This window comes from Mus musculus, chromosome 4 (genome assembly GCF_000001635.26).
Source record: "Mus musculus strain C57BL/6J chromosome 4, GRCm38.p6 C57BL/6J".
In the NCBI taxonomy this organism is placed as follows: Eukaryota; Metazoa; Chordata; class Mammalia; order Rodentia; family Muridae; genus Mus; species Mus musculus.
Window position 1 is genome coordinate 133288934 of NC_000070.6, and position 27859 is coordinate 133316792.

At 50.3% G+C, this 27859-nt stretch overlaps 1 protein-coding gene across 6 annotated transcripts in view; it reads right to left on the bottom strand.

Annotated features, from left to right (window-relative positions):
- Positions 1 to 3532: 3532 nt before the first annotated feature.
- The window catches only part of Wdtc1 (WD and tetratricopeptide repeats 1), a 61004-nt gene continuing 36677 nt past the window's right edge, over positions 3533 to 27859 (bottom strand). For 4 of the 6 annotated variants that reach the window (XM_006538744.4, XM_006538743.3, XM_006538746.1 and 1 more), the window contains 13 exons: positions 24827 to 24873; positions 24374 to 24485; positions 19816 to 20003; positions 16891 to 17073; positions 15218 to 15312; positions 14618 to 14733; positions 13450 to 13522; positions 12786 to 12894; positions 11628 to 11801; positions 8487 to 8722; positions 7483 to 7660; positions 6265 to 6457; positions 3533 to 5452 (listed from right to left, as the gene is read on the bottom strand). In XM_006538744.4, coding sequence (XP_006538807.1) covers positions 5255 to 5452; positions 6265 to 6457; positions 7483 to 7660; positions 8487 to 8722; positions 11628 to 11801; positions 12786 to 12894; positions 13450 to 13522; positions 14618 to 14733; positions 15218 to 15312; positions 16891 to 17073; positions 19816 to 20003; positions 24374 to 24485; positions 24827 to 24873 — 1902 coding nt within the window. In that variant the 3' untranslated portion in view covers positions 3533 to 5254. The remainder of the gene's footprint in view (positions 5453 to 6264; positions 6458 to 7482; positions 7661 to 8486; positions 8723 to 11627; positions 11802 to 12785; positions 12895 to 13449; positions 13523 to 14617; positions 14734 to 15217; positions 15313 to 16890; positions 17074 to 19815; positions 20004 to 24373; positions 24486 to 24826; positions 24874 to 27859) is intronic. The other 2 variants (XM_006538745.2, XM_030253467.1) reach the window with 1 other exon arrangement.

The window sequence follows — 27859 nt, forward strand, 5'->3', positions numbered from 1 at the left end:
TTAGGTATTGAGTACACTGTCGCTGTCTTCAGACACACCAGAAAGGGGCATCAGATCCCATTACAGATGGTTGTGAGTCACCATGTGGTTGCTGGGAATTGAACTCAGAACCTCTGGAAGAGCAGTCAGTGCTCTTAAATGCTGAGCCATCTCTCCAGCCCCAAGAACCCCTGTCTTGAAAAACAAAACCAACAACCAACCAAAAAAAGCAAAACAGAAAGAAGTGAAGAGTGCACTTTGGCAATAGTGAAACTTTTCTGTGTGGCGGTGTAATAAAGATATATATATATATATATCGTAAGTATTTGTCTGTAATCTGTACAGGGCAATAATAAAAACAATACTGGCTCATTCACAGTAACACACATGTCAAGGTGGCACTGTGACATGGGTCTTGACGGTGCTAACTTTATCCACAGCTAATCCATCAATGCTGGGTTATTAAGAGAAGCTGCCTGACTGGAGGAGAGAGCTCCCTGGGTGTTTTCCTTTGTGTCTCTGCACTCTGGTTACTGTGAGGTGGGTAACTTCCCTCTGTCCCACCAGGTGTTTGCCTTGCCACACACACGCTGAAAGGCAATGGGACCATTTGACCATCACCTAAAGCCTATGAAACCATAACCAAAACAAACCATCCCGGGCTTAAGTTGATTTTCTCAGGTATTTTTGTCATAGCATTGAAAAAGTGACCAGTATGTAGACAAGCTCAGGGTACATATAACAGAGACCTAGCCAGGGAGAGAGGCACACGGAACTCACTGCGCTTTTGGTTTCTGTGCACAGTACACATGTGCATTGTGTGTGCGCACACATACATGTTGTATAGTCAGAAGCTGATGTTGGGTGTCCTCTTCTACTGCCCTTGGGTTTGGTCTTTTTATGGGACCTGGGGCTTATTGGCTCAGCTGCACTTCTGACTAGCAAAGGAACTTCCTGTCTCTGCAACCCCAGCCCTGGGACTACAGTTGCATCTGGGTCCTCATGGATCTTATCAAGTCATCCCATGACCCCTCAACTTTCCATAACCCTAAAACTATTCTAGGAAAAAAAATGGTTAAAGCCATCAACTAAGAGGAGAAAAAAGAGCACCAATGGCTAAGAAAAGAAGGCTACTGGTAAAACTGAAGACTTTCTTCCTCACTGAGCACCGTGGCGCTTAATCCCAGCACCAGGGAAGCAGAGGCTGGTGGATCTGTGTGTTCGAAGCCAGCCTCTGGTCTATTATGAATTCCAACACAGCTTCTCATTCACTCACTCTACTTTTTTTGGTTTGTTTTTTGTTTTTCCAAGACAGGGTTTCTCTGTACAGCCCTGTTCCTGTCCTGGAACTCACTTTGTAGACCAGGCTGGCCTCGAACTCAGAAATCTGCCTGCCTCTGCCTCCCAAGTGCTGGGATTAAAGGTGTGTGCCACCACCGCCTGGCTTAACTACTTATTTTTATTTTGTGGGTCTAGGTGTTTGTCTGCACATATATGTAGTGCCCACGAGGCCAGGAGAGAATGTTGGGTCCCCTGGAACTGGAGTTAGAGATAGTTGATTTGTATGCTAGGGACAGAACTTAGGTTCTCTGCAAAAACAAGTGCTTATAACTGTTCCTATCCTCTTGGTAAATTCTAATGGCTCCTTGTCATGGGAGCAAGCTCTAGTCTCTCACTGAGGATACGGATTGTCCCCTCCAGCCCACTATCTCTACCCCCCCCCCAGCCCCAATCTATCACTTCAGATCTCCAAACACAACCCTGCATTGCACTTCCTCGCCCTGGGACACTGCACCTCTCTTGCAGTCTGGAAACGCCTTGAAGCTTGTGGAGACTTTATTTGGGAACACAGGGTCTTTGTCTAGACCTGATGAGGCACAGCCAGCTATCCCAGCTTGGCTCTTCCCACAGCTACAAAGATTTTGTTGTTGTTGTTGTTTATTTTTTTGAGACAGGGTTTCTCTGTGTAGCCCTGGCTGTCCTTGGAACTCACTCTGTAGACCAGGCTGGCCTTGAACTCAGCCACAAAGATTCTTAGTTTCACAGTAGAACTGTTCTCGTGGCACTAGCAACCCCTAAACTGTATCAAGGATCTTACAGTGCCCTGGCAGGGTGCTGACAGCGAAGAGGAATGTTTTAAGTCTACTGACCATTACGAGAACAGTCAGCTTGAGGAAGCCTGCAGTCTAATTATGAGACTACATCACACTGCTTTTGACGATACCCTTTCAAGAAGCTGGGTTTTAGCTGGCTTTAGTAACAATACCTTTAACCCAGCACTGGGGAGGCAGCTGTATCTCTAAGTTCAAGATTCCTGGTCTACCAGGACAGCCAGAGCTACATAATACAGTGGCCCTGTCTCAAAAACAAATTTGGGTTTTTAGCAGTCACTTTAGTAAAAATGAATTGATGTGGAGTTGGAACTATGAGAGGTGGTATCTGCTTTGAATAAAAGTCTGAGAGGCTTCGAAGCACCCAGCAAGCACACAGATGCCAACTGGAACTGGCTATCAAAAGATAGGGCAAGGGTGTGACTCAGTGGAAAGTGCTCTGGGGTCCATCCCTACTGTGCAATAAACTGCATCACATTAACTAGGTGTGGTGGTGTATGCCCATGATCCCAGCACTCAGGGGACAGAGACAGGAGGATCATAAGTTAAAGATAACTATTGACTACCTAGTGAATTCAGAGAGCCTGTCTCAAAAGTGTCTCCTAATTTATGTGTATCATTTTTTTAAAACATAACTAATTTGCTAGGCCATAAAAACTCCTAAGCTTAAATACTTAATAAATTGAGCTCAGCTTTTTTTTTTTTTGCTTAGGAGGACCTATGAAAAATTACTATGATGATACTGTTATGAGCCAAGAAATTCTGGAATATTCTGGTTTAAGAAATCACCAGGGGCTGGTGAGATGGCTCAGTGGGTAAGAGCACTGACTGCTCTTCTGAATGTCCTGAGTTCAATTCCCAGCAACCACATGGTGGCTCACAACCATCTGTGATGGGATCTGATGCCCTCTTCTGGTGTGTCTGAAGACGGCTACAGTGTACTTAGATATAATAAATAAATCTTAAAAAAAGAAATCACCAGATAATCTAGGACACAAAACAAAAACAAAGCCCAAAGCAAAACTAAAACTAAAACTAACCCCCAGGTAGTAGGCTACAGACATACTTTTGTCTGTAGTACAGTAGAAAGGTACCTGCAGGGAAGGGTGAACACGACTGTGCAAAACATTCGCTTCTTGTAATACATAAGAACCGTGCACACCGTGGATCATAGGACGGGATGTGCACCTGCCTTGGGTTCCAGTTTAAAGAATCTGAAAACTACCAAGATTTGAAATCCTTCATTTCCAAGGGGAGAAAGCCCGAGAGTAAAAGCTGATGATGTCCAATCACAGCTATCGGCCGGCCGTGGGCTTTGTACCAGGCCTGCTGGGTTGAACGACCCATGCAAGGCAGGTCTCACTCTGCTCAGCAGAGGTGTGGTTGCTCCATGTCACAGAGCCATGGTGGGGAGGGCCCCAACAAATGCCACCAGTCACAGCTAGAACAAAATGGTTTTAATCAATTGTGTCACCCTCACTCTCCTGGGAGCAGAGCAACAAAAGGCTCGGCTCCTGCCCCAGAGGACAGTAAGGCTTATGTGTCTCTCCACACTGCAGGGTCCAGGCTAGGCAGGCGGGCGGGAGACAGGAGGATGGACAGGGGGGATGGCAGGTGGCTTGAACACAGGAAAGCAAAGGGACCCTGGCTAGTTCTTGTGCCCCAGGGCCCAGCTCAACACTCTCGCTACCCCTCCCTGGCTTGAGAAAGGTCATGAGGAAGAGACAGGGGAGCAAGTCCCAGCAGCAGGAGAAGCAGCAGAGCAGCTGTTTCCTTCACCAATAAATACACTTCATTACCAAGCTAGGAGAGAGGGTGGGAAGAGGACCTGGGGTGGGCAGGAAGGGGGAGAAGCTGCCACCTGTGTCGCTGAGATTAAAGCAATGAGATGGTGCCAGACCCCCCACCACTAGCCTCACCCCCCTCGTCTCCTTAAAACTGTGAAAAAGCTTTTAACATGGCCCTCCAGTCTCCAGGGCTGCTCAGAAGCTAGACTGAGAGGAGGCACCTGGCAGAGACAGGGGTGAGGGAGGGAGAGAGGACAGGAGAGAGAGGGAGGGATGGAGGGAGGGAGGGAAGGGAGGCTGCTTCTCCCCAGAGGCTGCAGCTGGAGGGCTGCCGCCCAGAGGAAGCACACAGGGCTGGGGGAGGCTGGCATGAACCAACTCCCGGCTCCAGAGCAGGAACCAAGGGGCCAGAGGGAGAGGGAGGCTTGGTGGTGGAGTGGCCGCTGTGTCCAGTGTAAAGCTCGGGGCTGCTGAGGGGGGATGGCTGAGCTAAGGACTTTCCCAACCCCTCCCCCCAGAGCAGCAGGGGACAGAGAAAAGCCATCACTTCTTTGGTCTTTGTGGCGGCTCAGCATGTGGGTGGGAAGGAGGGCGGAGAGGGTGCAAAGGGTCCTTAGGAAGAGCCACCTCAGCAGGGTAGGCCTGGCGGGGAGCTCTGGCAGAAAGGTCACAGTGAGGCCGAGAAGCGCCCCAGGAGAGCGGCCATGGCGCGTAAGGACTCGAATGGGCAGGTGGGTGGGGAGGGAGGGACCCCACCCCGTCACACTGTAGGAAAGGCAAGGCCCTCAGAGACAGCGAGACAGCCTAGGACAGGCCAGGAGCGGGGGAGGAAGCTCCACTGCCCCCAGGCAGGTGGCCTGACCTTGCCACTGCGGGATCCTGTTTCCTATGCTTCCACCCGAACACTGGTGGCTGTGGAGGGACCTTCCGGAAAGACCACAGGGGAGCTAGCCCGGGAGTCAGGAGAGTGGCAACAACAGGCCAGGCAAGCCTCGGCCAGCAGGGAGTTCCACTCCCTTTCTGTTGCCCGCGGAGGGGCTGGGCAGTCCGTAAAGACAGCTTCAGCTCTTGCCTCTCCACTGGAGGCTGAAGGATTTTGAGAAGGGCCAGAGCCTTCCAGAGACACCGAAGCAGGAGGTAAGGGCATACGGAGGGGCTTCCCCTCCTACTTTTCTGCTGGGGCTGGGGACAGTCAAGGGACAATCAGCCCGAGAGTCAGAAAGCCAGCAAGTTGCAGCAATCCCCACCCACAAAGTCAAACTAACAAACAAAACAGGGGGGGGGGGAGAATGAAAAATGGGGGTGGGAAAGACAAACCAAAACAGAGCCCAGCCCTCTGATCTCCTGCACAGGGCTGGGTACTGGGGCCAGGAGGGTCTAGCTGGGCCGGCACTGCACCTGGCCCTCTGCGCTGTCCTCGTCATCAGAGGCCCCGGCGCCCCCGCTGCTCAGGCCTGTGATCCGATAGCCCATGTCCAGCAGCATCGCCTCCAGGGGGTTGGCATTCATGCGCCGCTGGTTGGCCTGAGATGCACCCTCCATATCTTCCACAACTCGGCCTGTGAGGTCTTCACTCTGTCAAGAAAAGGCAGGTCTAGTGAGCTCAGGGTGGAGGGACCAGGGTGGAGGGACAGGCATGAGGGAGGCACAAGTGCTGTGGCATATGCATAGGGGCTAAGGAGGGAGGCACACACTGGGATATAATATATGAGGCCATGTAAGAAGAGCACACTGGGGTATCTAAGGTTAGGCACATGGGGAGAAGCGTGGCTGCAGGAATACAAGCCAGGGGGTGCCTCACCTGGGCTGGGCTGTCCCCCACCTCTAACATCCCTTTACACTTTCTCCCCCAGGGAAAGGGGTCCTCTTTATAAAAGTTACAGCAAACCGGTCCTGGATTTATTGAGACCCACCATGTGGACTTCAGTCTGCTAGCTGTCTCTGGAAGGCTTACCTGCCCATTGGCATTGAGAGCAGAGGAGGCCACACTGGCCTAAGTGCTCTGTGCCCAAGATTGCAAAGCAATCAACTCCAAAGTCTACGCACCCCCCACCCCCAATCCTTTAACAGCTTCTGCAGGACCCCTCGCAGTAGCATATGAAGCCTGAGGTGTTCCCACACGAGGCTGGTCTAGTTCTGTTCCTCCCCTTGCACACCTGCTCTTGGTATACGGGCATTTCGCCTTCAAGGCTAGTTCAAGGATACGCCCCAAGAATGCAAAAGCCAATCTCACCCCAGAAACGTCCACTGCATTAGAGCTTCCTAGGGCCTGGGGCTCCCACTTTGCGGCTTATCTTTCCTGGCAGTCTCTAGCCTGTACGGCTGCCCTCCCTTCCCTGGCACTGAAGCCCAGCTCCAAGCAGGCCCTATGCTCCTTGTGGCCTCACCTCTGGTCGTGGGTTCCACAGTCGCACAACAGGGTCGATGCCACTGGTGGCCAGGAAGCAGTAGCTGGGATGGGGCTGCAAGCAGTTGACAATGGACTCATCCCCCTGCAGCACTCGGACGAGGTTGGTGGTCTCCTTTTCCCAGATGAAGAAGGAGCCGTCATCAGAGCCGCTGACAATGTACTGAGCATTGCTGGTGAGGGGCAAAGGACGGGAGGTCAGGAGGGAGACTGAGGCTGAGGGAAAGGCTGGAGGGAAAGGGTGAGGCCTGGGACTACTCAGTTCCTCACAGTCAAGGGGCTACCCTCGACTCAGAACTCTCCTAAGCAAATGAGTTCCCACTTCCAAGCTGCATATACCAGTCATGATTGTACGAAAACCCAGCATCAGCTGCTGGGCATGGTGGTGCACTTTCAATCCCAGCACCTGGGAGGCAGAGGCAGGCAGATCTCTTGAGATTTTAAGGCTAGCCTGGTCTACAGAGTGAGTTCTAAGACAGCCAGGGCTACACAATAAAACCCTGTCTCAAAAAACAAAAACAAAACAGAACAACAACAACAACAAAAAACCAACATCAGTGCTGTCTGGGTCCCTCCAATGTGGCACGACAGTATCCACGAGGTCATTATTATCTCACTGGTGTAGGGCCATCTCTTGTATCTATCTCTCCAAAACTTCTTGGACGCCGACTAGCAAATCCTAAGTCCATTCATCCATAATATAGGCCTCTCACACTGTTGACAGTCAGAGGGGGTTTTGGAGAGAGACCCTCTGGATGTAAGTCCAAAGGGTATAAACAAAGCAAGGGTGGGGTTTGGGGTGGGAGTGTCTGAGAACACAGGCTGTGTCCCCTAGTCCCCAGGGCACGGTCTCAGATGCCCAGCCTCATAGTTCTAGCCTCCCTTTCAGGAGCAGACAAAAGCTCCAAGTGTCCAGATAAAGCCAGCAAGCTCTGGGCCACTGGACAGAGTGGGGAGGGGCAGAGGGAACTTCCCAACACAGCACTGATGCTGCTCAGCCCGGTCTGTTATGATTCCACGAGTGGTGTGGCTGCTTTCACTGTACAGACAAACAAACAGAGGCTACTGGAGGAACCTAAGGGTATAGAGGCAGTGCCAGACCACGAGTACCCTCAAATTATGTCTCCCACGTGGCGCAACCCCTCAAACCCTGCTGTCAACTGGGATGTGTGCCCTCCTCCTGCTCAGGGCCTCAGACCTGCCAAAGAAATTGGCCTCCTTGATATCCGTGGTGGTGTTGCAGTGCCCACAGTAGCGGAACTGATAGTCGTAGCTCCGTTCCCGTAGCACCATTTCGTCTTCTGAGATGGAGTCCTTGCGACTTGTGCTTCGAAGGCGAACTGGACCACCACCACCACCAGCTGCCTTCTTCTCCTCTGGGGCCGAAAGCAAGGAGAGATGAGAAAGAGGTGAGGAAGGAGAGATGTGAGGGAGGTGGGAGGCTTCCCTTCCCTCCCCCCCCCTCAGTGTCTCCTCTACCCCTGTGCTACAGTTTCCAACCCAGACCAGGCAATGCCAGGCCATCTGCCCCCAGGTTTACTCCCAAGAACTAAGAGAAGTCCGTAGGAATTTGCATCGCTGGCGTCAGCCTGAACACTACTCATGGAATGAGCGAATCCCGTGGCTAGTTATCTGCCTCCAGTGAGATCTATCCCACATAGTTCTCATAGTTGGAGACTCTCATAGTTGGTCACCATGACCCAGCTCGTCCTACAAATCTACAGAGGCACTGGGAAGGCTTGGTGTGCCCTTTGCAGACAAGACCGGTTTGGAGGCTGTGCTGGATCCATGGCCACACAGTTCGACCTGGTAGAGCTAAGCTGAGAACTAAGGCACTGTCCTAGACACCATGCCTGCTGCCCATGGCCAGACTGAGACAAAGACAACAAACAGCACTTGCCTCTGCCCAGTGTGCTCTGCCAAGGCCCGTCTGGGGACAGGTGGGAAGGCCCAGCTAGAGCTCACACAGCCTGACTGGGCTCTACCTGGTGCCTTGAATGCTAACATTAACTTTCAACAGAGTTTCACTGGGAGATGCTGACCGTCTCCTTCTTCAGCCATGAAAAGTGAGTTTCAGGGGTCAGACTGTCTTAAGTCCATGGAGTTTCATAATCAGCATCTGAAACCAGGGCTTCTAGATCAAAGCGCCAGGGCCTTTCTGGGTAGGGAACGGACAGCTGCGTCTCCTGGGCACACACTCACCACCATCACTTTTGGAGAAAAGGGCAGCTGTGATGTCCCGGCCTAATGCGTCACATGCACTGCTGTGGGCCTGCTCTGGGAACTTCCCTTTGAAGTCATCCAGGCACTCCAGAGCCTCGGCCACATACTTCAGTTCAAAGAGGCACCGGGCCAGACGGAAGTGTGCCTTCAGGTGGCAAGGGTTTAGGGAGATGGCCTTGAGGCAGTCCCGGAGGGCATCATAGTGGTCCCCGTCCCTGAGAAGGTACAGGAACATAGCTTAGAGGTGAGAGAGGCCCTGTGGCAGATACAAGGTTCCCACCATCTTCTGTGGCTACTTCTAGGCCATCTCTGACAACCCTCAGGGTGAGGAGATAAGGAGATGAAGCCTTGGCGAAGCCCACTGCTCCCTCCCTGGGAGCAGGAGTAAGCTGAGGCTCAAGCCAGGAGCCTGAGGCTTGGCGAGTAAAGAGCAGTGTCGGGCTGCCCTCTGCTGGGCGTAGGCTGCAACTGTGCACTGTTCACCTCAGGCACCCGCAGCTCTGCAGCAGAAGGCCTGGCATCCTGCCCACCGCAGACTCCCCAAGCCCTCCTTCTCTTTTCCTTCATCCACCTCCTCAAATCCCCCTGCTGGTCTTCAAAGCTATGTCCAAGGCAGGGGGCCCTCAAGGACAGTTCTGTGGCCTGGAGAAGCCAGAAGTGTTAGGCCAGGGACTCAGGGTCTGACCAGCATGCCCTCAGCCAGACCCCCCTCTGTCCTGGCTGACTGATCTGCAGCAGCTGTGGCCTCCACCTCCTGGGGCTGGAGGATGGGGCCTGACTGTCTGGCAAAGTCAGCTCTCTGGAAGCTGATGGTGAGGGGGCTGTGCACACCAGGAGCTCCAAATCCTCTCTACTCTTTTCTCCAATGGACAAGTATGGATAAAGGGGAGTGTAGGCTTTCTGTTGGAGGGGTAGAGGGAGACGCCCTCTTTTCCAGGCCCACCTCCCTGTTGCCAGAAACCCAATTTGGTTTCTCATCTGTACAGCCAAGCAGCAATGAGAGTCACTTTCCCCTTTAGAAACCTGTAAATGTTTGTATTTTCAATGCTGGGGATTGAACCTCCCCGCTTCCTACTGGGCTGGGGTGGGTCTACTATGCTTACAGCAAGCAGCACTCACTAATGCCAAGGGTCCCTTCACCAAGGGCACAGGTCACAGGTGTCTCCTGACCTCTCTCGCCATACAGTCAGGAGGAGCACCCAGCCCTTGGAGTAGCCACTTAAGACTCTAACCGACAGCTAAGCAATGTGGGGCAGGCAGGAAGCAGAGCTGCTTTGATGGTGTGCTCTGCGTCAGAACGAGTGCCTATGACGAAGGAGCAGGCGCTGTTTGGAAACCCAGTTACTGCCTGCAAGGTGCCCCTTTCTGAGCTCCTAGCAAGAGCCAGACCAGAGACCAGCCAGGAACCAGAGGGTGGTCTGTTTCCAGGAGCAGATGGTAGCCCTGGGGAGGCTGGCCTGGGACAGAACGTGACATTCTAGGGGTCACTGGCAGGCATGTGGGGATGGGGAAAAAAAAAGAGCAGGCTGGCCCCAGGGCTCACCCATCCTAGATGTACTGCCAGATCAATCTCCCTGAAAAGACAGCCCTCTGCACGTCCTCGCTCAAAGCTCTCCAGTAGCTGCCCATCACACACTGAATCAAGGCCAAATGCCACCCTCTGCATTCCAAGCCCTTTCCAGGCAAGCCCCAGGCTACCTCACAGACTCATCCCCTGCCAGTCCTTTCCAGAACCCTCTGCTCCAGCCAAATGGATTTGCTGTTCTGAGGCAGGCTCTTCAGTCAGTCCCCCGCCCCCACGCCTTTGTTCACACCATTTCCTCTCCCTGCAGTGTCCTTCCCCACAGTCCTCTCCTCCCCCTCATCTCCTTGTCTGAGCTGCCCACATTTAGAGCCCATTCAGACACGACATCTTTCTGAGGCTTCCCTGATCCTGAGCTGAGGTGACTCAACTCTTCTTGGTAACCCACAGCACTATACCTGACCATTTCCAAGACTTACTGCTTCCTGCATCTTTCCTATTTCATGCCGAACTATGCCAGAGAGTTTATTCTCGTTCAGTGGCTGGGCACTCTGGGGCACAGGGACTCAGAGTGATAGAACTCTGTCTCCCCAGTACCTAGCACACAGTGGGAACTCAGAAAACAAGCTGTGAATTCAGAAATCACCAACTTCTCTCAGCAAAAATACAGACACGAAGCTGAGCTCTCAGCCAAGTCAAGATGAAGGGGTTGTCACACCCTACCCAACCAGTGTAACAGAGGTGACACAACTCAGATGGCTGGGCCCCAGATAGTCCTCTTTTGAATGTGGGTGCCCCTTGATCCCTGGGGAAAGTCCCGAGGCTTCAGCTAACTGCTCTGTGTGTGGCATCTCCCCCACTCCCATCCTGCTGACTTGAGTGGGTTCCTTAAGCTTCCCCAGGCCTGCCTAGTTTCAGCCAGACGATGGCACACCAGCTGGCCTGTCTGTCTGGGCAGAGCCGACGGATGCCAGACGGAGCAGAAATGGCTGTGGGCCCAGCTCTATCCATCTCTAGTCTTGGCCCTGGCTGGGGGATGGGGTCTGCCTGCCTGCCTGTCTGATGGTGCTGCAGGCAGGGCTGGGACACTGATGATCTCTGCAGATGTGGGGCATCTTAGGATCCTGACCTGCCTATCCCATTATCACAGGCCAGTGTATGTCTGAGGTCTAGCTCGTATGTGGTCCAGTGATGGGTGTAAGAACCCAGAAAGCAGATTGCAGGGCCATTCAGCCTCAGACTCATTTTATAAAGGTACAAATGAGCTCTCCAAGCTCTGCAGTCGGATCTATCAAGGTCCCACTCTTCTCTCAAAAGTCCAACCCAAGCCTCAACTCTCCAGTAATTAGTATCACCACCCCTCTTAATCCCTACTTCCATTCACACCTTATAACAAAGCAACGTGTGAATCTCCCTCCCACACACTAAATGTCTTGTGCTACCTCAGCCTTAGGTAGAAAGGAGGGGGCCTATGTTCAAGAGGCCCCAAGAGCTGGGATGCCAATGCCACCTTCTGTGGATGCCCTAGCAACTTGGTCTCATGGCCCAGGTGCTTCAGCCCTTGTTCTGACCGAGAAACCCCTGCGGTTCCCACTCACCACTTGCGCTTCATGTAGGCGGCAGCTCGGTTGCCATAGAGCATAGCGTTGTGCGGGGCCTTCTGCACAGCCTGGCTGTAGAGCTGGATGGCCTGGGTCCACTGCTGGCAGGCGAAGGCTTCATTGGCCTGCTGCTTCACACGCTCCAGGTATGGGGGCAGCTCCACCTGGGGGCTGCGAGGGAAGGAGAGCCAAGTCAGACCACTTAAAGATTAGTAGCCCTACCCAAGGGCCACGCATGGTTTTGTGGACCCTGGCACCTCACTGCCATCTAGGAGATGGGGCCACTTTCATGCTGAGCTTGGGCCATTATCTATTACCATGAAAGAATATGCATAATTCCAAGTGCTTTGAGCCAGTAAAGGAGCGGCAGGAAAGCCATTACCAACCAAATGCTGGGGTTCGGGTGACAGCCACTGGTGCCACCTTCATCTGCACTGAACTAATCTTGTGACCACTCTACTTCCTCCTATGGGAAAAGTCTGTCTCAAGGACGAGACAACAGAGGGGTGGGAAGAGAACAGAGGCAGGGATGTACTGTAATGGGAACTACTGTAATGGGACGGATTATCTGCATGGGAGACCAAGTCAATACTCAGAGGCAGCTAGCCTCTGGACCCTTACCCCAGGGCTGGGGCAGAAGGACAAACTTCAATCTGGGTATGTTTGGCAGCCTCTCAGATAGAAGCTGCCTTTGGAACACTAGCTGCCCTCTAAGAAGCCCCTCTGGCCCAACCTCTACCATCTGGGATTCACAACTGGGTTGAGGTCAGGAGGGAGGGTTTTTTGTTTGTGTGTGTGTGTGTGTGTGTGTGTGTGTGTGTGCGTGCACATGCATACATGCATTGTATGTGTGTGTTTTGTTGAGATTTTTGTATTATGGATGTTTTTCCTCTATCAATGTCTGTGCACCAAATGTGTGCAGTGCCTGAGGAGGCCAGAGGAAGGCACTAGATCCACTGGAAATGGAGCTACAGACAGCTATGGCAGCTGTATAGGTTCTGGGAATGGAAGCTGGGTCCTCTGAAAGAGCAGCCAGTGTTCAACTGCTGAGTAGTCTCTCTCCAGCGCCACGAAGACAGGCTTATAGGGCATGCTTATCTCCCCGTCCACACACTGTCACTGAGACTGAAGGCCACTGAGGTCAGCTGGCCTCACCTGATGCACCCCTTGCTCTCTGGCAGCCGGAAGCCGTTGCTGTGAAGGTGTAGGCCATTCGACACGCCGTTGGACACCCCGTTAGTAGACATCTTGCCGTTCTGGACTTCTGGAAGAATGAGAAGAAAGTAAGAGTGATGCCTGAGGAGGAGGGCTTCACTTCTCTGCATCCCTTGGCTTCCATCATGGGACCTGATGGCTCCACTGTGAGACTATTCTCCCAGGTCAGATCCAGTCCCAGAAAACAAGTCAGGACAGGCAGGCAGTGGAATAAAGAAAAGCCCGTGCGCCCTCTGCTGGCTACAGAGGGTACAGCTCCTTTCTGTCTGCCATTCCCCACAGCTGAGGTCGGGGAGGGAATGAGGGGAGAAGAGGTTGGGGCTCAGCTGTGAGCCACAGGGAGAAATCCATGAACCAGGGTGAGAAGGGAAAGGGCAGCTACCTCAAGTGCTTAAGAGCCAGGGCACTGGAAGGGCCCATCTTCCATAAGCCTTGGACAGAGCTCTGACCCGTCTGACTATCCTTCTGATAAGGCCAGGGTAGAGATCTTCTCTTTTGGAGTGTGTAGACACAGGTCAGAGTAACGAGTGGGCTTCTCCTCAGAGGGACATAAGTACACAAGCCTCCACCCACCCCGTCATGGGTTCCCCAAGGGAGAACTTACCCACGGAGTGGCATTTTCTAGGCAAGAGGAAGGTATATGGCCGTTGCTTGTAAGTCAAGTCAAACAGATACACCTAGGATTGGGGAGAGATGGAGGCCGTGAGGCAAGGATGTGGCTGAAGCCTCGGTCAGATCTGGGCAGCTTTCAAGATCAGACTCCTCAACTCCCAGTGAGCACTGAGCACGGAGCCATAGAGCTCGCCAGATGGGACCATGAAAGGAACTCTAAACAGGAAAGTCCTCCAGGCTTTTGAGTCTTGGGGTGGGCGGGCTATGTGACTTACACAAAGCCCTTGCTGACACTGGACCTTCCCTGGGAGCACATATTTAAATCTGAAAGATCCTCAAAGGTGCAAATATCTTGTTTTATAGATGAGAAAAATGAGGTCTCAGAGAAGGGAAGCTACTAAAAGAGACACTGCCAATTTTCTCCTGTCAGTCAGCAAGTGTCATCTGTTATCTGAGTGCTTGCGCCTCGGTGCTTATTCTGTTCCAGAGCTCTGCTGGGCGTATGACCAAGGATAAGCTTTGACTTCTGATCCTCTGGTGTTTACCTCTCGCACAGTGGGACTTGAAGGCACAAATCACCATCCCTGTTTCCTGGCTTGTGTGGTGCTAGGGCTCAAGCTCAGGGTTTTGTGCACGTTAGGTGAGCACTCTGTTCAGTGACTAACACCCCTAGTCCTCTTCATTAGGCTGTGAGCGTGTGGTGTACCGGGAATCCCGGCAAGCACACACTACAGTGCTCATGGATGTCAGGATCGCTTCCTTCCGTTTGTTTTCCATCACTCCTGTTAGACTGGAATTCACTATGTAAGCAAGGCTGGTCTTAAACTCTCAGAGATCCACGTGCCTCTGCCTCCCAAGTGCTGGGAATAAAAAGTGTCCCAGAGGGGCAGCTGGAGAGTGGGTTCTCTCTTCTGCCTCAGGGTTTGGGGACTAAACTCAGGTTGTCTGGCATGAACAGCATGTTTACCTGAGGAGCCACTTTGCAGACCTTCTAGAGCATTCTTAACCAAAATGCCATGTCTGTCTAGTTCTCTAAAGAGAAGGCTAGGTTAGGGTAATGCTGGTCCCTCACATGTCACATGTCATTTACAAAGAAGATGTTACTTTTATCTGCCAAGACAGGGACTGTGGGTGAGAGTCTCACCAGGCAGGGGACCTACCTGCTCTCCTCCCATGTTGACTAGCAGCTCTGTGCCATTGGGGCTGAAGGTCACATAGGTGGCAACCAGCACTCTCAGACGGCTGTTATAGTCAGGCAGCTTCACCGGCAGGTGACCTGCCAAGAAGAGCACACGACCCTAGGATGAGACTTCAGCCCCTACTTAGAGAGCCAGGGCACGGTGTAAAGACAGCCAAATGGGAAAGGCTAGCCACCGACTGCATGGAGGCAGCTAGCTACAAGTGTTGAGCCTCAGGATAGTCAACAGGTCAGCAGCCTCAGGCTTGCCCTCGGTCATTTTGTGTGTGACACAGGGTCTTGCTGAGAAGTCCAGACTGATTTTATTATTAGCTCTTTCAGATTAATGTTGCGATTTTGAGCCTCCTGTCTTAGCCTCTCGAGTTCTGGGATTACAATCCCATTTTTAAAGAGAAGAAACTCCTCAGAGTTAAGTGATTTGTTGACAGTTACACAGCTGGTCAAAATGAGGAGTGAAGAAGAAGTCTAGACCCACCTGATTCTAGCCCCCAACCCCCAACCCCCAGCCCCCAGAAGTCCCAGAAAGAGCCAAGGTCCTGGCAAGAGCCAGGCTGGGCCCTACCTGCGACATAATACTGCGCTGCACCGTCCGGAAGGGGCTTCTGTCGGTCACAGAAGGTATGCACGCCTGCGGAAGGGCTCTGCCTCATGCTCTTTCTGATGGACGGAAAATTGGACAGGTTAAAACTGGCTAGCTATCCCTGGCTAGCTGGATCACACTCCAGAGAGAAAACCCAGGGTTATGTCCCTAGAGGTACAGAAGGACAGAAGTTGTCTTTCTTCCTGCTACAAGTGGCTCCAAGTTTGCTCTTTTAGATGGCTGTGGACATAGCCACCAGTGAAAGTAGGGCAGGCTAGACCTGTCCTAGGGCCAGGGATAGCCAAGGCTGTGAAGGATGCTTGCATTCTCCCAAGAGACTGCCCTCTCTCCCTTCTTTCTCTGAGACAGGGTCACATGAGCGGAGGCTGACTTCAGACTCAGCTCTGTAGAAAAGGACAGTCTTGAACCTCTGATCCTCTCTCCCTACGTCTCAAGTGCTGGGATTGCAGTAGTGTGCGACCATTCTCGATTTGACTTTTCCTTTTCTGTTTGTTTGTTTATTTACTTATTGTATGTAAGTACACTGTAGCTGTCTTCAGACACTCCAGAAGATGGCATCAGATTTCGTTACAGATGGTTGTGAGTCACCTGTGGTTGCTGGGATTTGAACTCAGGACCTTTGGAAGAGCAGTCAGCTCTCTTAACCGCTGAGCCATCTCACCAGCCCCCTCCTTTTCTGTTTTAAATATATATTTTATTTAAAAAATTCTGTGACTCTGTCTGAGTGAGGGTCTGAGCATGTGAGTGCAGGCACCGGAGGCAGCCAGATCCCCTGTGGCTAGAGTAGGGAGCTGCCAAGTGGACGTGGGAACCAAAAATATTAACCACTGAGCCATCTCGCCAGCCCCAATCTTTCAGTTTTTTTTTTTAAATAAAATAGGGACAGGCATGTAGTTCAGTGGTAGAGCACGTGTCTAGCACGTACAAGGCCGCATGATCTATCCCAGTATCATAATCAGCAAAACTGTATGTACAAAATATTACATGTGTAAGACCCTAACTCTGGGGTCAGGCATGCTGGCATGATCTTAGTACGTGGGAGGCAGAGTAGATCTCTATGAGTTCAAGGCCAGCCTGATTTACATAGTGGGTTCTAGGCCAGCCAAGATTATATAAACAAAACCCAGCGGTGGCGATCCACGCCTTTAATCCCCGCACTTAGGAGGCAGAGGCAGGTGGATCTGTGGTTTCTAGGCTAGCTTGGTCTACAGAGTGAGTTCCAGGCAGCCAGGGGCACACAGAGAAAAAGAAGGAAAAAGACTACATAATAAGAGATCTTGTCTCAAAAAAAAAAAAAAAATCAAGAAAAGGGAGCAGGAGGAGGAAAACACAAAAACCAAGCCTGACTCGGGCGCTAAACCGGCTTAGCTTGCAAATCTGATGGCCAGCGTTCCATTCCCCAGGACCCACAGGGTGGAGTCAGAGAACTAGCTCCCGAAAGGGCCTGTGACCTCTACGCATGCACCATGGCACATAAAGCTACCCCTGTCCCACTCTGCCCCCAGCCCCGATAAATGGTTGTAACTAAAAAGACTGTCACTCTATACGGATACTAACAGCACTGGGGTAACTAGCAGGAAATATACAGTGATTTTTGGGGTGGGGTGGGTGTTCCCAGTGTTGGCTGGCCGTACCTGTGGTTGTGGATCATTCGAATGTCATAGAGCCTCACAAAGGGCCCACTGGCCCCTACTGCCAGGCAGTTGTTATCCTGGGGGTTGACGGTGAGGCACTTGGCCTCCACCATCGGGCCACAGTATTCTGTTAGGTCAATCAGCACCTCTGAGTGTTTGCTGTTCTCCCGAAGGTCATACTGGCTGTAAGAGAGGATGGAATCAGAGGTCAGGTCCCTCTGTAGAAAGCAGGCGAGGGATCAAGTGCAAAAGGGGAGGTGTCCACTGCAAGCCAGGCGCCTACAACAGCCTTTGCTTTTTGTTTTTGTTTTTTTTTTTTAAAGATTTATTTATTATATGTAAGTACACTGTAGCTGTCTTCAGATGCACCAGAAGAGGGTGTCAGATCTCATTACATTACGGATGGTTGTGAGCCACCATGTGGTTGCTGGGATTTGATCTCAGGACCTTCGGAAGAGCAGTCAGTGCTCTTAACCACTGAGCCATCTCTCCAGCCCCGCTTTTTGTTTTTTAAAGATATGGTCTTACTATGTAGCTCTGACTGTCCAGGAACTCACTCTGTAGACCAGGCTAGCCTTCAACTCAGAGATCCATCTGCCTCCCAAAATGCTGGGATTAAAGGCATGCACCACTATGTCTGACTTAGCATATTATGACTTATCCTAAATTAACCCTTGAGGTAGCTCCTACATTTGAGATTTTATAGACATCAGCATTCCTGCTACTGTTACTCCAGCCGACTGCGAACATGTGCTGTTCATCAGATGCTGTTCATCAGACGCTGTCCTGAGTATCTCACAGGGACTATTAATTACAACCCCACCATCCCCAGACCACTACAACACTACTGGTCACAGACATTCAATAGACTATCTGGGATATCACAGCTTTGAAGTACAGAGCAGAACACCTGCTAAGACTATGGCATGTAAACTATGCTAGCTGGGAGTCATGGTACACGCTTGTAATCCTTGCATTCAGAAGGCTGAGGCAGGAGGATCATGACTTCAAGTCCTGTGCTACATAGTGAGGATAAGAACAACCTGAGGATTTATCTGGGATGTAAGAGGCCATGAGTTTGACTCCCAGTACCCCAAAGGGAAAAAGAAAAAAGGGCAATAATGCCATCCGTGTCTGAAGGGAACAGGGCAAACAGGCAAACACACAGGACACTGGAACAGGGAGGGAGACCCACTTCCTGTCTGCTGGGGGAAAGACCAGGTGAAAGGAGGCATAGTAAGATCTTTTCTTTTTTCTTTTTTTTTTTTTTCCATTTTTTATTAGGTATTTAGCTCATTTACGTAAGATCTTTTCTTAAAAACCAATCAATGAGGGGCTGGAGAGATGGCTCAGTGGTTAAGAGCAATGATTGCTCTTCCAGAGGTCCTGAGTTCAAATCTAGACAACCACATGGTGACTCACAAACATCCATAATAAGATCTGATGCCCTCTTCTGGGGTGTCTGAAGATAGCGACAGTGTACTTACATATAATAAATAAATAAATCTTTAAAAAAAAAAACAATCAATGAGCCAAACAAAAACCTCCAAGCTCCAAGGACCTGCTTTGTGATGGTCCATCCTAATCTACTTTCAGGGAACAAGGGCTACATGCAGGCAAGAGAACTGAGCTTACCTGAAAGCCAGGGCCAGTCCCTCAAGTCCTGCTAGGGCTGAGGGACAGTTCTGCTGCACTACACAGATCCTCCAGAAGGGGGCATGGCACCGCCCATTCACTCAGCCGCTTCTTGCCTAGCTGGCTCAAAAGCCTCACATAGTTAACTGGTTCTTCTCAGCCATCCTAACTGCAATACTCTTCCTAAAATAGTCTGACATCGTTCTGCCACTTGATACCTACAGCCTGAGTTAAGTTTATCAAACCCCACAGTCTGACTTTAAGACCCAGTCTCACACACCTCGCCTTCCTCAGCTTTCTATGTGGGCCAATTATAACTACAGCCTTTCTCTTCCCTCTCTCTGCACTAGGGTTGGATCTAGGGCTTCACATGTTGCATGTCACTCCCCCTGCCTGCACAGCACCTACTCGGGTGGGGAATCCACTCTTGTCTCTTCTTGCCCATCAACTGTCTGCTCTTGAAGCCCAGCTCATATTCACACACTGCTGGGATATTTCTGCTGCCTGTGGCTCTGCCCAGGTCGGTCCTCAGGATTCTTGCTGATGCTCAGGTTGCTTGGCTTCTGCTAGCTGGGCCTGACAGCAAGGCGGTCTGTTAGTCAGCAAGCGCCTCCTGAGCACGCCACGGATTAAGCACTGTGTGTTTTGCATGAACGTTTTCAGCTATCATACTCGGATCAACAAAGGAGATATCATGATTATTCCTATTTTACAGAGACTAAAGTTCTGGGGTGCGGTGGCCTTTTACACTTAACACTGAGAGAGATCTAGGGCTGGACTTGTTCTGCCTTGCTTCAGAGACCCGCTTGTAACCGCATTGAAATGAGTTTACTTAATGAATGGTGCATGCTCACACACCTAGCTGCTTAGGAAGCAGAGGGTGGATCCTCGCTCATAACAACAGAGCGGGGCAGACTGAGGTCGGGCACACATGGCATCTCAGGACTCCAGTAGCTGAGGAGCTGAACCCCAGCTCCAGAGCAAGCCCCATCTCAGCATCCAACCATCCTGTCAAACAGGGGTTTTGTCACTTAGCTCAGTGGTAGAAAATTTATCTGGGATGTAAGAGGCCATGAGTTTGACTCCCAGTACCCCAAAGGGAAAAAGAAAGAAGGGTAATAATGCCATCCGTGTCTGAAGGGAACAGGGCAAACAGGCAAACACACAGGACACTGGAACAGGGAGGAGACCCACTTCCTGTCTGCTGGGGGAAAGACCAGGTGGAAGGAAGCATTGCAGCAGAGCCACTGAAGCGGAGCACATACAGTAATTTCATGCAGAGATCCTTACCGGATAAGCCCATCCTCTGCGGCGCTCCAGAACGTGTTAGGCCACATGGGCGCCGTGGCAATGCGCTTCACCCGGTTTGTGTGGTCTCCAAACATGTGGATCGTCTCCTTTACCGTAAGGTCGTGGACGTGCACCTTGGAGTCAGCTGCCCCCGTGATCAAAATGCGGTCTCCAGCATGAGGCAGGAACTGCTCACAAGAGATCAAATGATTGGCAGGAGATAGGAGAGAGCTGGCTACTGAAGGAGAATGGCCTGGGTGTCAGCGCGCCTTCTCCCTCTCGTATCACTAAGTTTGTAAGAGCTCACCAAAGTGAGCCTGGCTATCGAGCAGCAGCCGATCAGCACAGAAGTTCAGTCAGGATCTGCACTTCGTGCAGTCGGAGTGGTCACCATGCACGCCGAGCTGCGCTGCCTAAGGAGCCCTTTTTTCTGACTCCTCTCCAGATAGGAACTGAGTGGATGATAATTCTCGCTATCCCTTACTAAGAATTCCCAAATTAGGGGCTGGGTGTGTCTCTTCGAGGTGAGCACCCACTTAGTATGTGTAAAAACCAAAGTTTAATCCTGAGCATAGGAGAAGGAGAAACCTTTAAGGGTCATGGCTAAGGGCATAGCTTACTGGCAGACCACATGTGTGACATCCTTGATGTTCTAGGTTCAATTCTAGCACCAAAATAAAGCAGAGCAAGCAACCAACCACTGAGTTTCAGAACACCGCAAGGCTGTTCAAACCCAGACTGGGGCTTTATATATCCACCCACCCACCCACCCACCTACATCTCAGTTCATCCACATGTCCGGCCATCCAGGTTTGGATTAAAAAGCAATTCCCATCTTTTGACCTAAACTCCTAATTCTATGAAAGATCCAAAGGATCCAAAAGAGAAAATGGGATCTAGGCAAAAAATGTTCAGCCAAATACTCCTTATAGAGCAAACAGTGGGAAGAGTGCAGATGTTGGGCTGTGGAGAAGGGCTGGCCACTATAAGACTACTACCATCACCCCAGTCAAGTGAAGAACGTAACATTCCAGATGACACGAAGAAAACCTCTCTCCCTCCCTGTCCCTTTGTGTGTGTCTGTTTGTCTATCTCCCCTCCTTCCTTCCCTGTACTGAAGACAGATCAGATACTGGCATGGAGAAAGGCAGGCAGCTGCTCTACCACAGAGCTATATCCCAGCTCTCCCTTTTGATTTTTATTTGGAAGAGAAAACAAAAATGCTCTTCTGCTTTGTCACTTAGAAATAGGAATATATAAACTTATTTTTAGGGGCATGCCTCAATCTTTATTCTTGTCTGGAGGCAGCATAGATTCCAGCCACAGCAAAAATAGGTGAAGTAAGCCCTCAGTGCTGCCTTGCTTGCAATGTGCCGCAGCTGCCACCAGGGGGAGCGCCTGGACGGAATATGATGAATGCCCAGAGGCAGTGTTTTCACTAAGTCCATGGAAAAGGAGGCTTTTCTTAAACAAACTGGAAAGAGTGCAGTGGGTGATGGCACTTGCCACACAAGCCTGGTGACTTGAAATCAAGCCTGGGGTCCCATAAAAAGGAAGGAGAGGATCAACTCCACCAAGCTGTCCTTTGGCTTCCTCACATTCCCCCGTCCCATATCACACACCTATATCATAATACATTGCTGAAAATGTATTTTTAGTGGGTGGTGGTGGTGCACCCCTTTAATCCCAGCACTCAGGAGGCAGAGCCAAGCAGATCTCTGTGTGTTCAAGGCCAGCTTAGTCTTTACAAAGCAAGTTCCAGGACAGCCAAAACTGTTGCACAGTGAAATCCTATCCCAAACAAACAAACAAACAAACAAACAAACAAAACAAAACCAAAAACAAAAAACCTACCACCACCACCAAAAACAAAAAAGAAAAAGAGGTGTTTTATTTAAACCACCAAAACTGGGCTGGTGAGATGGCTTAGCAGGTAAGAGGGACGGCTGCTCTTCTGAAGGTCCTGAGTTCAAATCCTAGCAACCACATGGTGGCTCACAAACATCTGTAATGAGATCTGACACCCTCTTCTGGTGTGTCTGAAGACAGGTACAGTGTACTTGTCTTTATTTATAATAATAAATCTTTGGGCCAGAGCAAGCAGGGATTAAGCAAGCGAGGCCGACCAGAGAGAGCAGAGGTCCTAAATTCAATTCCCAACAACCACATGAAGGTTCACAACCATCTGTACAGCTACAGTGTACTCATATACATAAAATAAATAAAATCTTAACACTAAAAACACTAGAAGGTTGTGAACAACTACTGTCAAAATATAATCTTGGAAGGTGACCACAGACGTACTGCAGCGTCTTTCCCACACATCAGAACCACAAACCAAGCTCCAGTTGTTCTGCTTCTAGAACAATCCCAGGCACTCACCCGCAGAGGTGAGAGAGAGGGAGTGAGGCAGAACTCAGGGTGATGAGGCTCAGAGCTCCCTGAGGTGGCTCTGGTTTCAGGTAGAGTCACTGCTCTTAAGGAGACAGCCGCACACTCGTGGGCCCACAGATATAAATAAATATACAACGGCAGGGCTGACAAGCCCTTTCCTCACAGGTCACTTCAGATCCAATGTGCCCAGCGACAGGTCACCTCAGTGCAAAAACCCTGCTTCTGGGAGTGGGGCACCAAGGCTCTGCACCCACAGATCTCCAAAGAAACAACGAATGATAAGCATGCAGGATTGTCCTTCCAAGCAAAGATGTAAAACCTGTTCTTTCATCTTGTGTTATCTGTTGGGCCAGGTCATGTTAAGCTACTACAATCAGGACAAGAGGTGGCTAGTAGTCTAAATGACCCTCACAGCCAGGGCCTCCCCAAGGCCCCGCAACCAGGACCAGAGGTGGCTAATAGCCTAAAAAAGCCCTATGCTATTTGTATGACTAAGACCAGGTCAGAGCACTGCTTAGGCCCTTAAGCTAGTGTAGGTAGCCGAGAACCAACCCATCCTCTTGGAAGAAATGGCATGTACCCCAAGTCGAGTTTCAATGTAATTACAATGTCCATGTACACCAGGGATTGTATTATACCAGGAAACTTTTTTTCCAGATTAAACTATGGTTAAATCTGAGGGCTAAAGCCCCTGGCATCAGACTTCCCAAATCTCCATCCAGGTTGATGGTCAATGGGAACCAGGTTCTCACCTCTTCGTGGTTCAAACTCCCTGCCTGACACCCCCCAGAGACCCCCTCCCTCTGACACTTCTCCAGAGGCTGTTCAGGCCAGACATGGTGGCACATGCCTTTAATCCTAGCATTCAGGAGGCAGAGGCAGGTGGATGTCTATGAGTTTGAGAGCAGCCTGGTCTACAGAGTGAAACCCTGCCTTAAAAAAGCAAATAAAAACAACTTTCTTCAATGACCCCACGCATTAGGGGCTCTTTCCTCTCCAGACCCACATGTAATTCTAAGGCCTAACAGCCACGGCTGGGTTTGCTCTCTGGGATCAAGACCTAACCTCTGTGCACAGGGATGAAAAGACTGTCAACTGTAGGCAGTAAAGTGCTGGCATCCATGAAGCCCTAGGTTCTGCCCTCAGCACCATATAAGCTTATGGTAAAGCACTCAGAGGAGGCCCAGCGGAGGGCTAGAAGTTCACAGTCATGCTCAGCCAAGGACCAGAGGTTCCAGCCTGGAATTAAAGGAGACTTGTCTCACAGGGACAGGGCTCCAAGGTCTGTAGGGTCCTCCCCACCTCCTCTCAGCTAAATTCCCTTTTATCAAGGGAAAAGATTCATTTCCTAGGGGCTGGAGAGATGGTTCAGCGGTTAAGAGCACCGACTGCTCTCCCAGAGGTCCTGAGTTCAAATCCCAGCAACCACATGGTGGCTCACAGCCATCTGTAATGGGATCTGATGCCCTCTTCTGGTGTGTCTGAAGACAGAGACAATGTATTTATTTATTTATTTTTAAAGATTTATTTATTATATGTAAATACACTGTAGCTGTCTTCAGACACACCAGAAAAGGGAGTCAGATCTCATTACAGATGGTTGTGAGCCACCATGTGGTTGCTGGGATTTGAACTCAGGACCTCTGGAAGAGCAGTTGGGTGCTCTTACCTGCTGAGCCATCTCACCAGCCCGAGACAGTGTATTTAAATAAAACAAACAAATAAATCTTTTTTTTTTTTTTTAAGATTCATTTCCTAGGCCAAGGTAGAAGATCTATGCTAGGTGTTTTTGTTTTTGTTTTCTCTAAGATCTATGAATGTTTTGCACGTCTGCCCTTGGAGGTCAGAAATGGAGTCCGATCTGCTGAACTGGATTAAGCCCCCATGGAGTTCTGGGAATAGGGCGAAAGGCAAGAACTGACTCATGCCAGTGTTCTCATGCCCTCCACATGTATGAGGACATACATGCACAGCATGGCAAATGTGTCCTCCCACACTAACAAATGTATACAGATTTAATAAATATAAATGGATCCTGAGTTGGCCCATGGTTTTGAGAAGAACAGAGAAAAAGAGACCACTCTCCAATGTTCACAGCACAGGACATGCTATACCATACAACCACCCCACAGCCCAGGCCTGCCACGGGGCTTGTTTGGCTCACCTTGACAGAGAAGATATTTGCTGTGTGTCCTGTGTGCATGGACAGCAGCTTCTTGTGGTGCAGTGGGTCCCACACAATGGTGTGCTGGTCGTCGGAACCAGACGCCAGCAGGCTGAGGGTAGAATTAGGAACTCTGACTTCTCAAGGTCCCCGCTACCTCTTCCCCATTCCCAGGGGATAGGAGTTGGGCACAGATAACTCAAAGGACAGTAGATGTTGCAGGTTAGCTTATAAATATTACTAGATTATATTTTACTTTGTTAAGAATCTCCAATATTCTCCCAATACATTGGCTTACAGTAAAACAGGGCTTGGATGTTACCCAAGCTTCTATCTATACTTGAGTTACTAGTCAAACTGTATTGACAGTCATGAGATAAGCTTAGGATGGCACAGAACGGAGCCCATCTCCGCTGCTCTGGCCCCTCCCTTGCCCCTGCAGGTCATACTTACTCTCCTTTCTCATTCCACTCCAGACAGTTGACACAGCCTGAGTGTCCCTGGGGGAGGAAACAGAGGGTTAAGAAATGCACAGTTCCCTGGGAAGCTCAATGCCAAGAGCTTAGGGTTAGGCAAGCAAACCACCCTACCTTCAGCATCTGCCAGGGACCTGTGGGGGGCAGAACGAAAATGCTCCCCTTTACAGCATATAAAGTGCTTTCCCACGCACTGTCAGTGGACACTCAACACGAGTTAGTAAGGCGGGTTTCTTCTATCCCACCTTGCAGGAAATTCATACATAGAAACTATAAAAGCTGAAAACTGTCTGTCCCTATCCCTGGAAGGCACAGGCACATCTCCTTCAAGGGACAAGTTTAGGGCCAGCATGCATGCAGCATCTTGAGGCTCCATTCCTGTATTCCTCTACCCTCACTCCCTACAAAAGGTGAATCCTAGAGATTAATGTAAAAAGATAATCTTGAGTTACCTTGAGGGGTTTACTTCAGAATCAGAAGAAGTGGGGCTGGAGAGATGGATTAGTGGGAGATAGCAGAGGACGCAGGTTCAATTCCCAGCACCCACATGGTTGGCTCACAAATGCCTGGAACTCCAGTTCCAGGGCATCTGTTGCCCTCTTCGAATCTTTGTGGGTACCAGCACATGAGGGCAAAATGCTCATTTGTATACATGAAATAAAACAAATCTTAAGAAACAGAGCCAGGCATGGTGGCACACACCTTTAACCTCAGCACGTGGGAGGCAGAGGCAGGTGGATTTCTGAGTCGGAGGCCAGCCTGGTCAACAGAGTGAGTTCCAGGACAGCCAGGGCTACACAGAGAAACTCTGTCTCAAAAAAAAAAAAAAAAAGAAAGAAAGAAAGAAAGGAAGGAAGAAAGAAAGGAAGGAAGGAAGGAAGGAAGGGAAGGAGGGAGGGAGGGAGGGAAAAACGAGGCAGTCAACAGTACATAATAAACTTGAACTTACAAAGAGCAGAAGGTATGAGGAGTGGACCCTAGGGTTTCTCGGCAAAGGAGATGACATGACTAGACCAGGCAGGCTTCTCTCTGTCTCTTCACTCTGCCCCTGCCTAAGGGCAGCAAGATTATCACTGACTGAACTACCAACTTCCTGCCTAAAATCAAACCAAGTGTCTTGGAAGCACAAATTCATTTTTCTTGCCACAGTAAGAGGTTTTGAGGTTTAGTTAGACCTAAACCAAACAGTACAGGGGAAACAGTAAAGCTTATTTGGCCATAGCAATCAGCTGAGAGATGAACCTTGACCTGGAATCAGATGCCAAGAGGGAAACAGGCACGTGAGTCCCATTCTCAGGAGCTCTGGATACACAGGTGCTTCCATGACGGCCAGGCATGTGGACGGATGGACGGCTGCCAGGCATGCAGATGGACGGACTGTTCCAAGTTGTTGCAATTCTGCCACCTCGAGGGCAAGCAGCCTGGGCGTGGAGTCAGCACCCAGAGGCAGGCCTATCCCATAGTTGTGGAAGATGGAGCCAGACTGACTATAGCAGCAGACCCTGACGCTGACCTTCTCCTGCCCCTCAGTCCATTTCTGTTTAGGAATTCAAACTGGGCAGCCCGTTATCTGTGGTATATAGCATCCAAACCAGCAATTGCAATCCATTCTTCAGGTATCCGAGAGCAGGACCTTCCTCCAAGGCGTCTTGCCTCTCCTGTGCTCGTGGGTGGGGGCAGGGCTGCTTTCCTGTTGGCTGTTATGCTATCCTACAGCTCCGCAGCTCTGTGACTTTTCCTCCACCAGATAGGCCTGAGAAAGCAGGCTTTGCGGATTACACTGCATCTCCGAAGCCAGCTACAGTGTCTAGCAGGTATCTGCTGCTTAACTGACTAGATGCATCTGTCCAGTGGGACTAGTGAGGAGAACTGAGAGGTAGAGACACACCTAATTCCCAGCTGAGACACCTCAGTTGTACATTCAAGGCTGCCAGTGCCCCTGCAGACCTAAGGCCTCTTGCCTTCTCAGACACTTGGTTGCAACCCCACACCTTTATCTGAGTCAAAATCATTTCTATCCTTGTGCCTGAAGCCACAGCTTCATCATGGAGCACCAATGGCCTTGAGTGACTGCTGCTTATAGTGAGGGCAAAGCTGAATACTGGTATAGGCAGAATAATGGTCTCTTATTGATGTCCTGCCATAATTCTGAAACCTGCAAACATCTAATATCTGAAGTGACAAAAAGAACTTTGCAGATATGATTAGGGTTAGGACCGTGCGATGGCCTGAGATCCTGGACTATCCAGGTAGGCTCAGTGCAGTTACATAAACACTTAAATTGATAGCTGGGTGTGCTGGCTACAGAGGAGCAGACACAGGTGTGAAAGGACCGGACCAGCCGCTGCTGGCTATGCAGCAGAAGGAAGGGCCAGGAGCCAAGTTTAAGAAACTGGGAATAGCAAGAAAAGAAATTCTACTCTACCCTACAGCCTCCTGGAGGGACAGAGCTGCCAACACCTTCTTTTAGCCTGGTGAGATTTGTGTTAGACAGTTCTGATTTACAGACCTGTAATGTAAGCCAGCTGTGGTGAAACAGCTCTATCTTAGCACTTGAGAGGCCGAGACAGGTTGATCTCAGAGAGAATTTGAGGCCAGCCAGAGCTACACAGCAAGACACCACCTCAAAACACTAAAAAACTAAAAACAAAGATGAAACAGGAGCTGACAGGAGGTGAAGAGAGAGTGCAGGGCTCCCAGATTCCAGGGTTGACTCTCAGCACCCACATGTTGACTAACAACTGCCTGGAACTCCAATTCTGTGAGATCCAACACCCTCTTCTAGCATATACTATTAGGTAAAACATGCATATACATAAAAATAAAATACGCTATTTAAAAACTATGCCAAGTATTTGTTTTCAAAGCACTCACTGTGGGTTTTTCTTTTTTCATTTACCATGTGTGTGTATCATGTCTTAATTCTTAGCCAGCCCATCCCTGCTTGGAGACAAGACTTTGATATTTAGCTCTGGCTGGCCTTGAATTCACAATTCTTCTGCCTTATCTT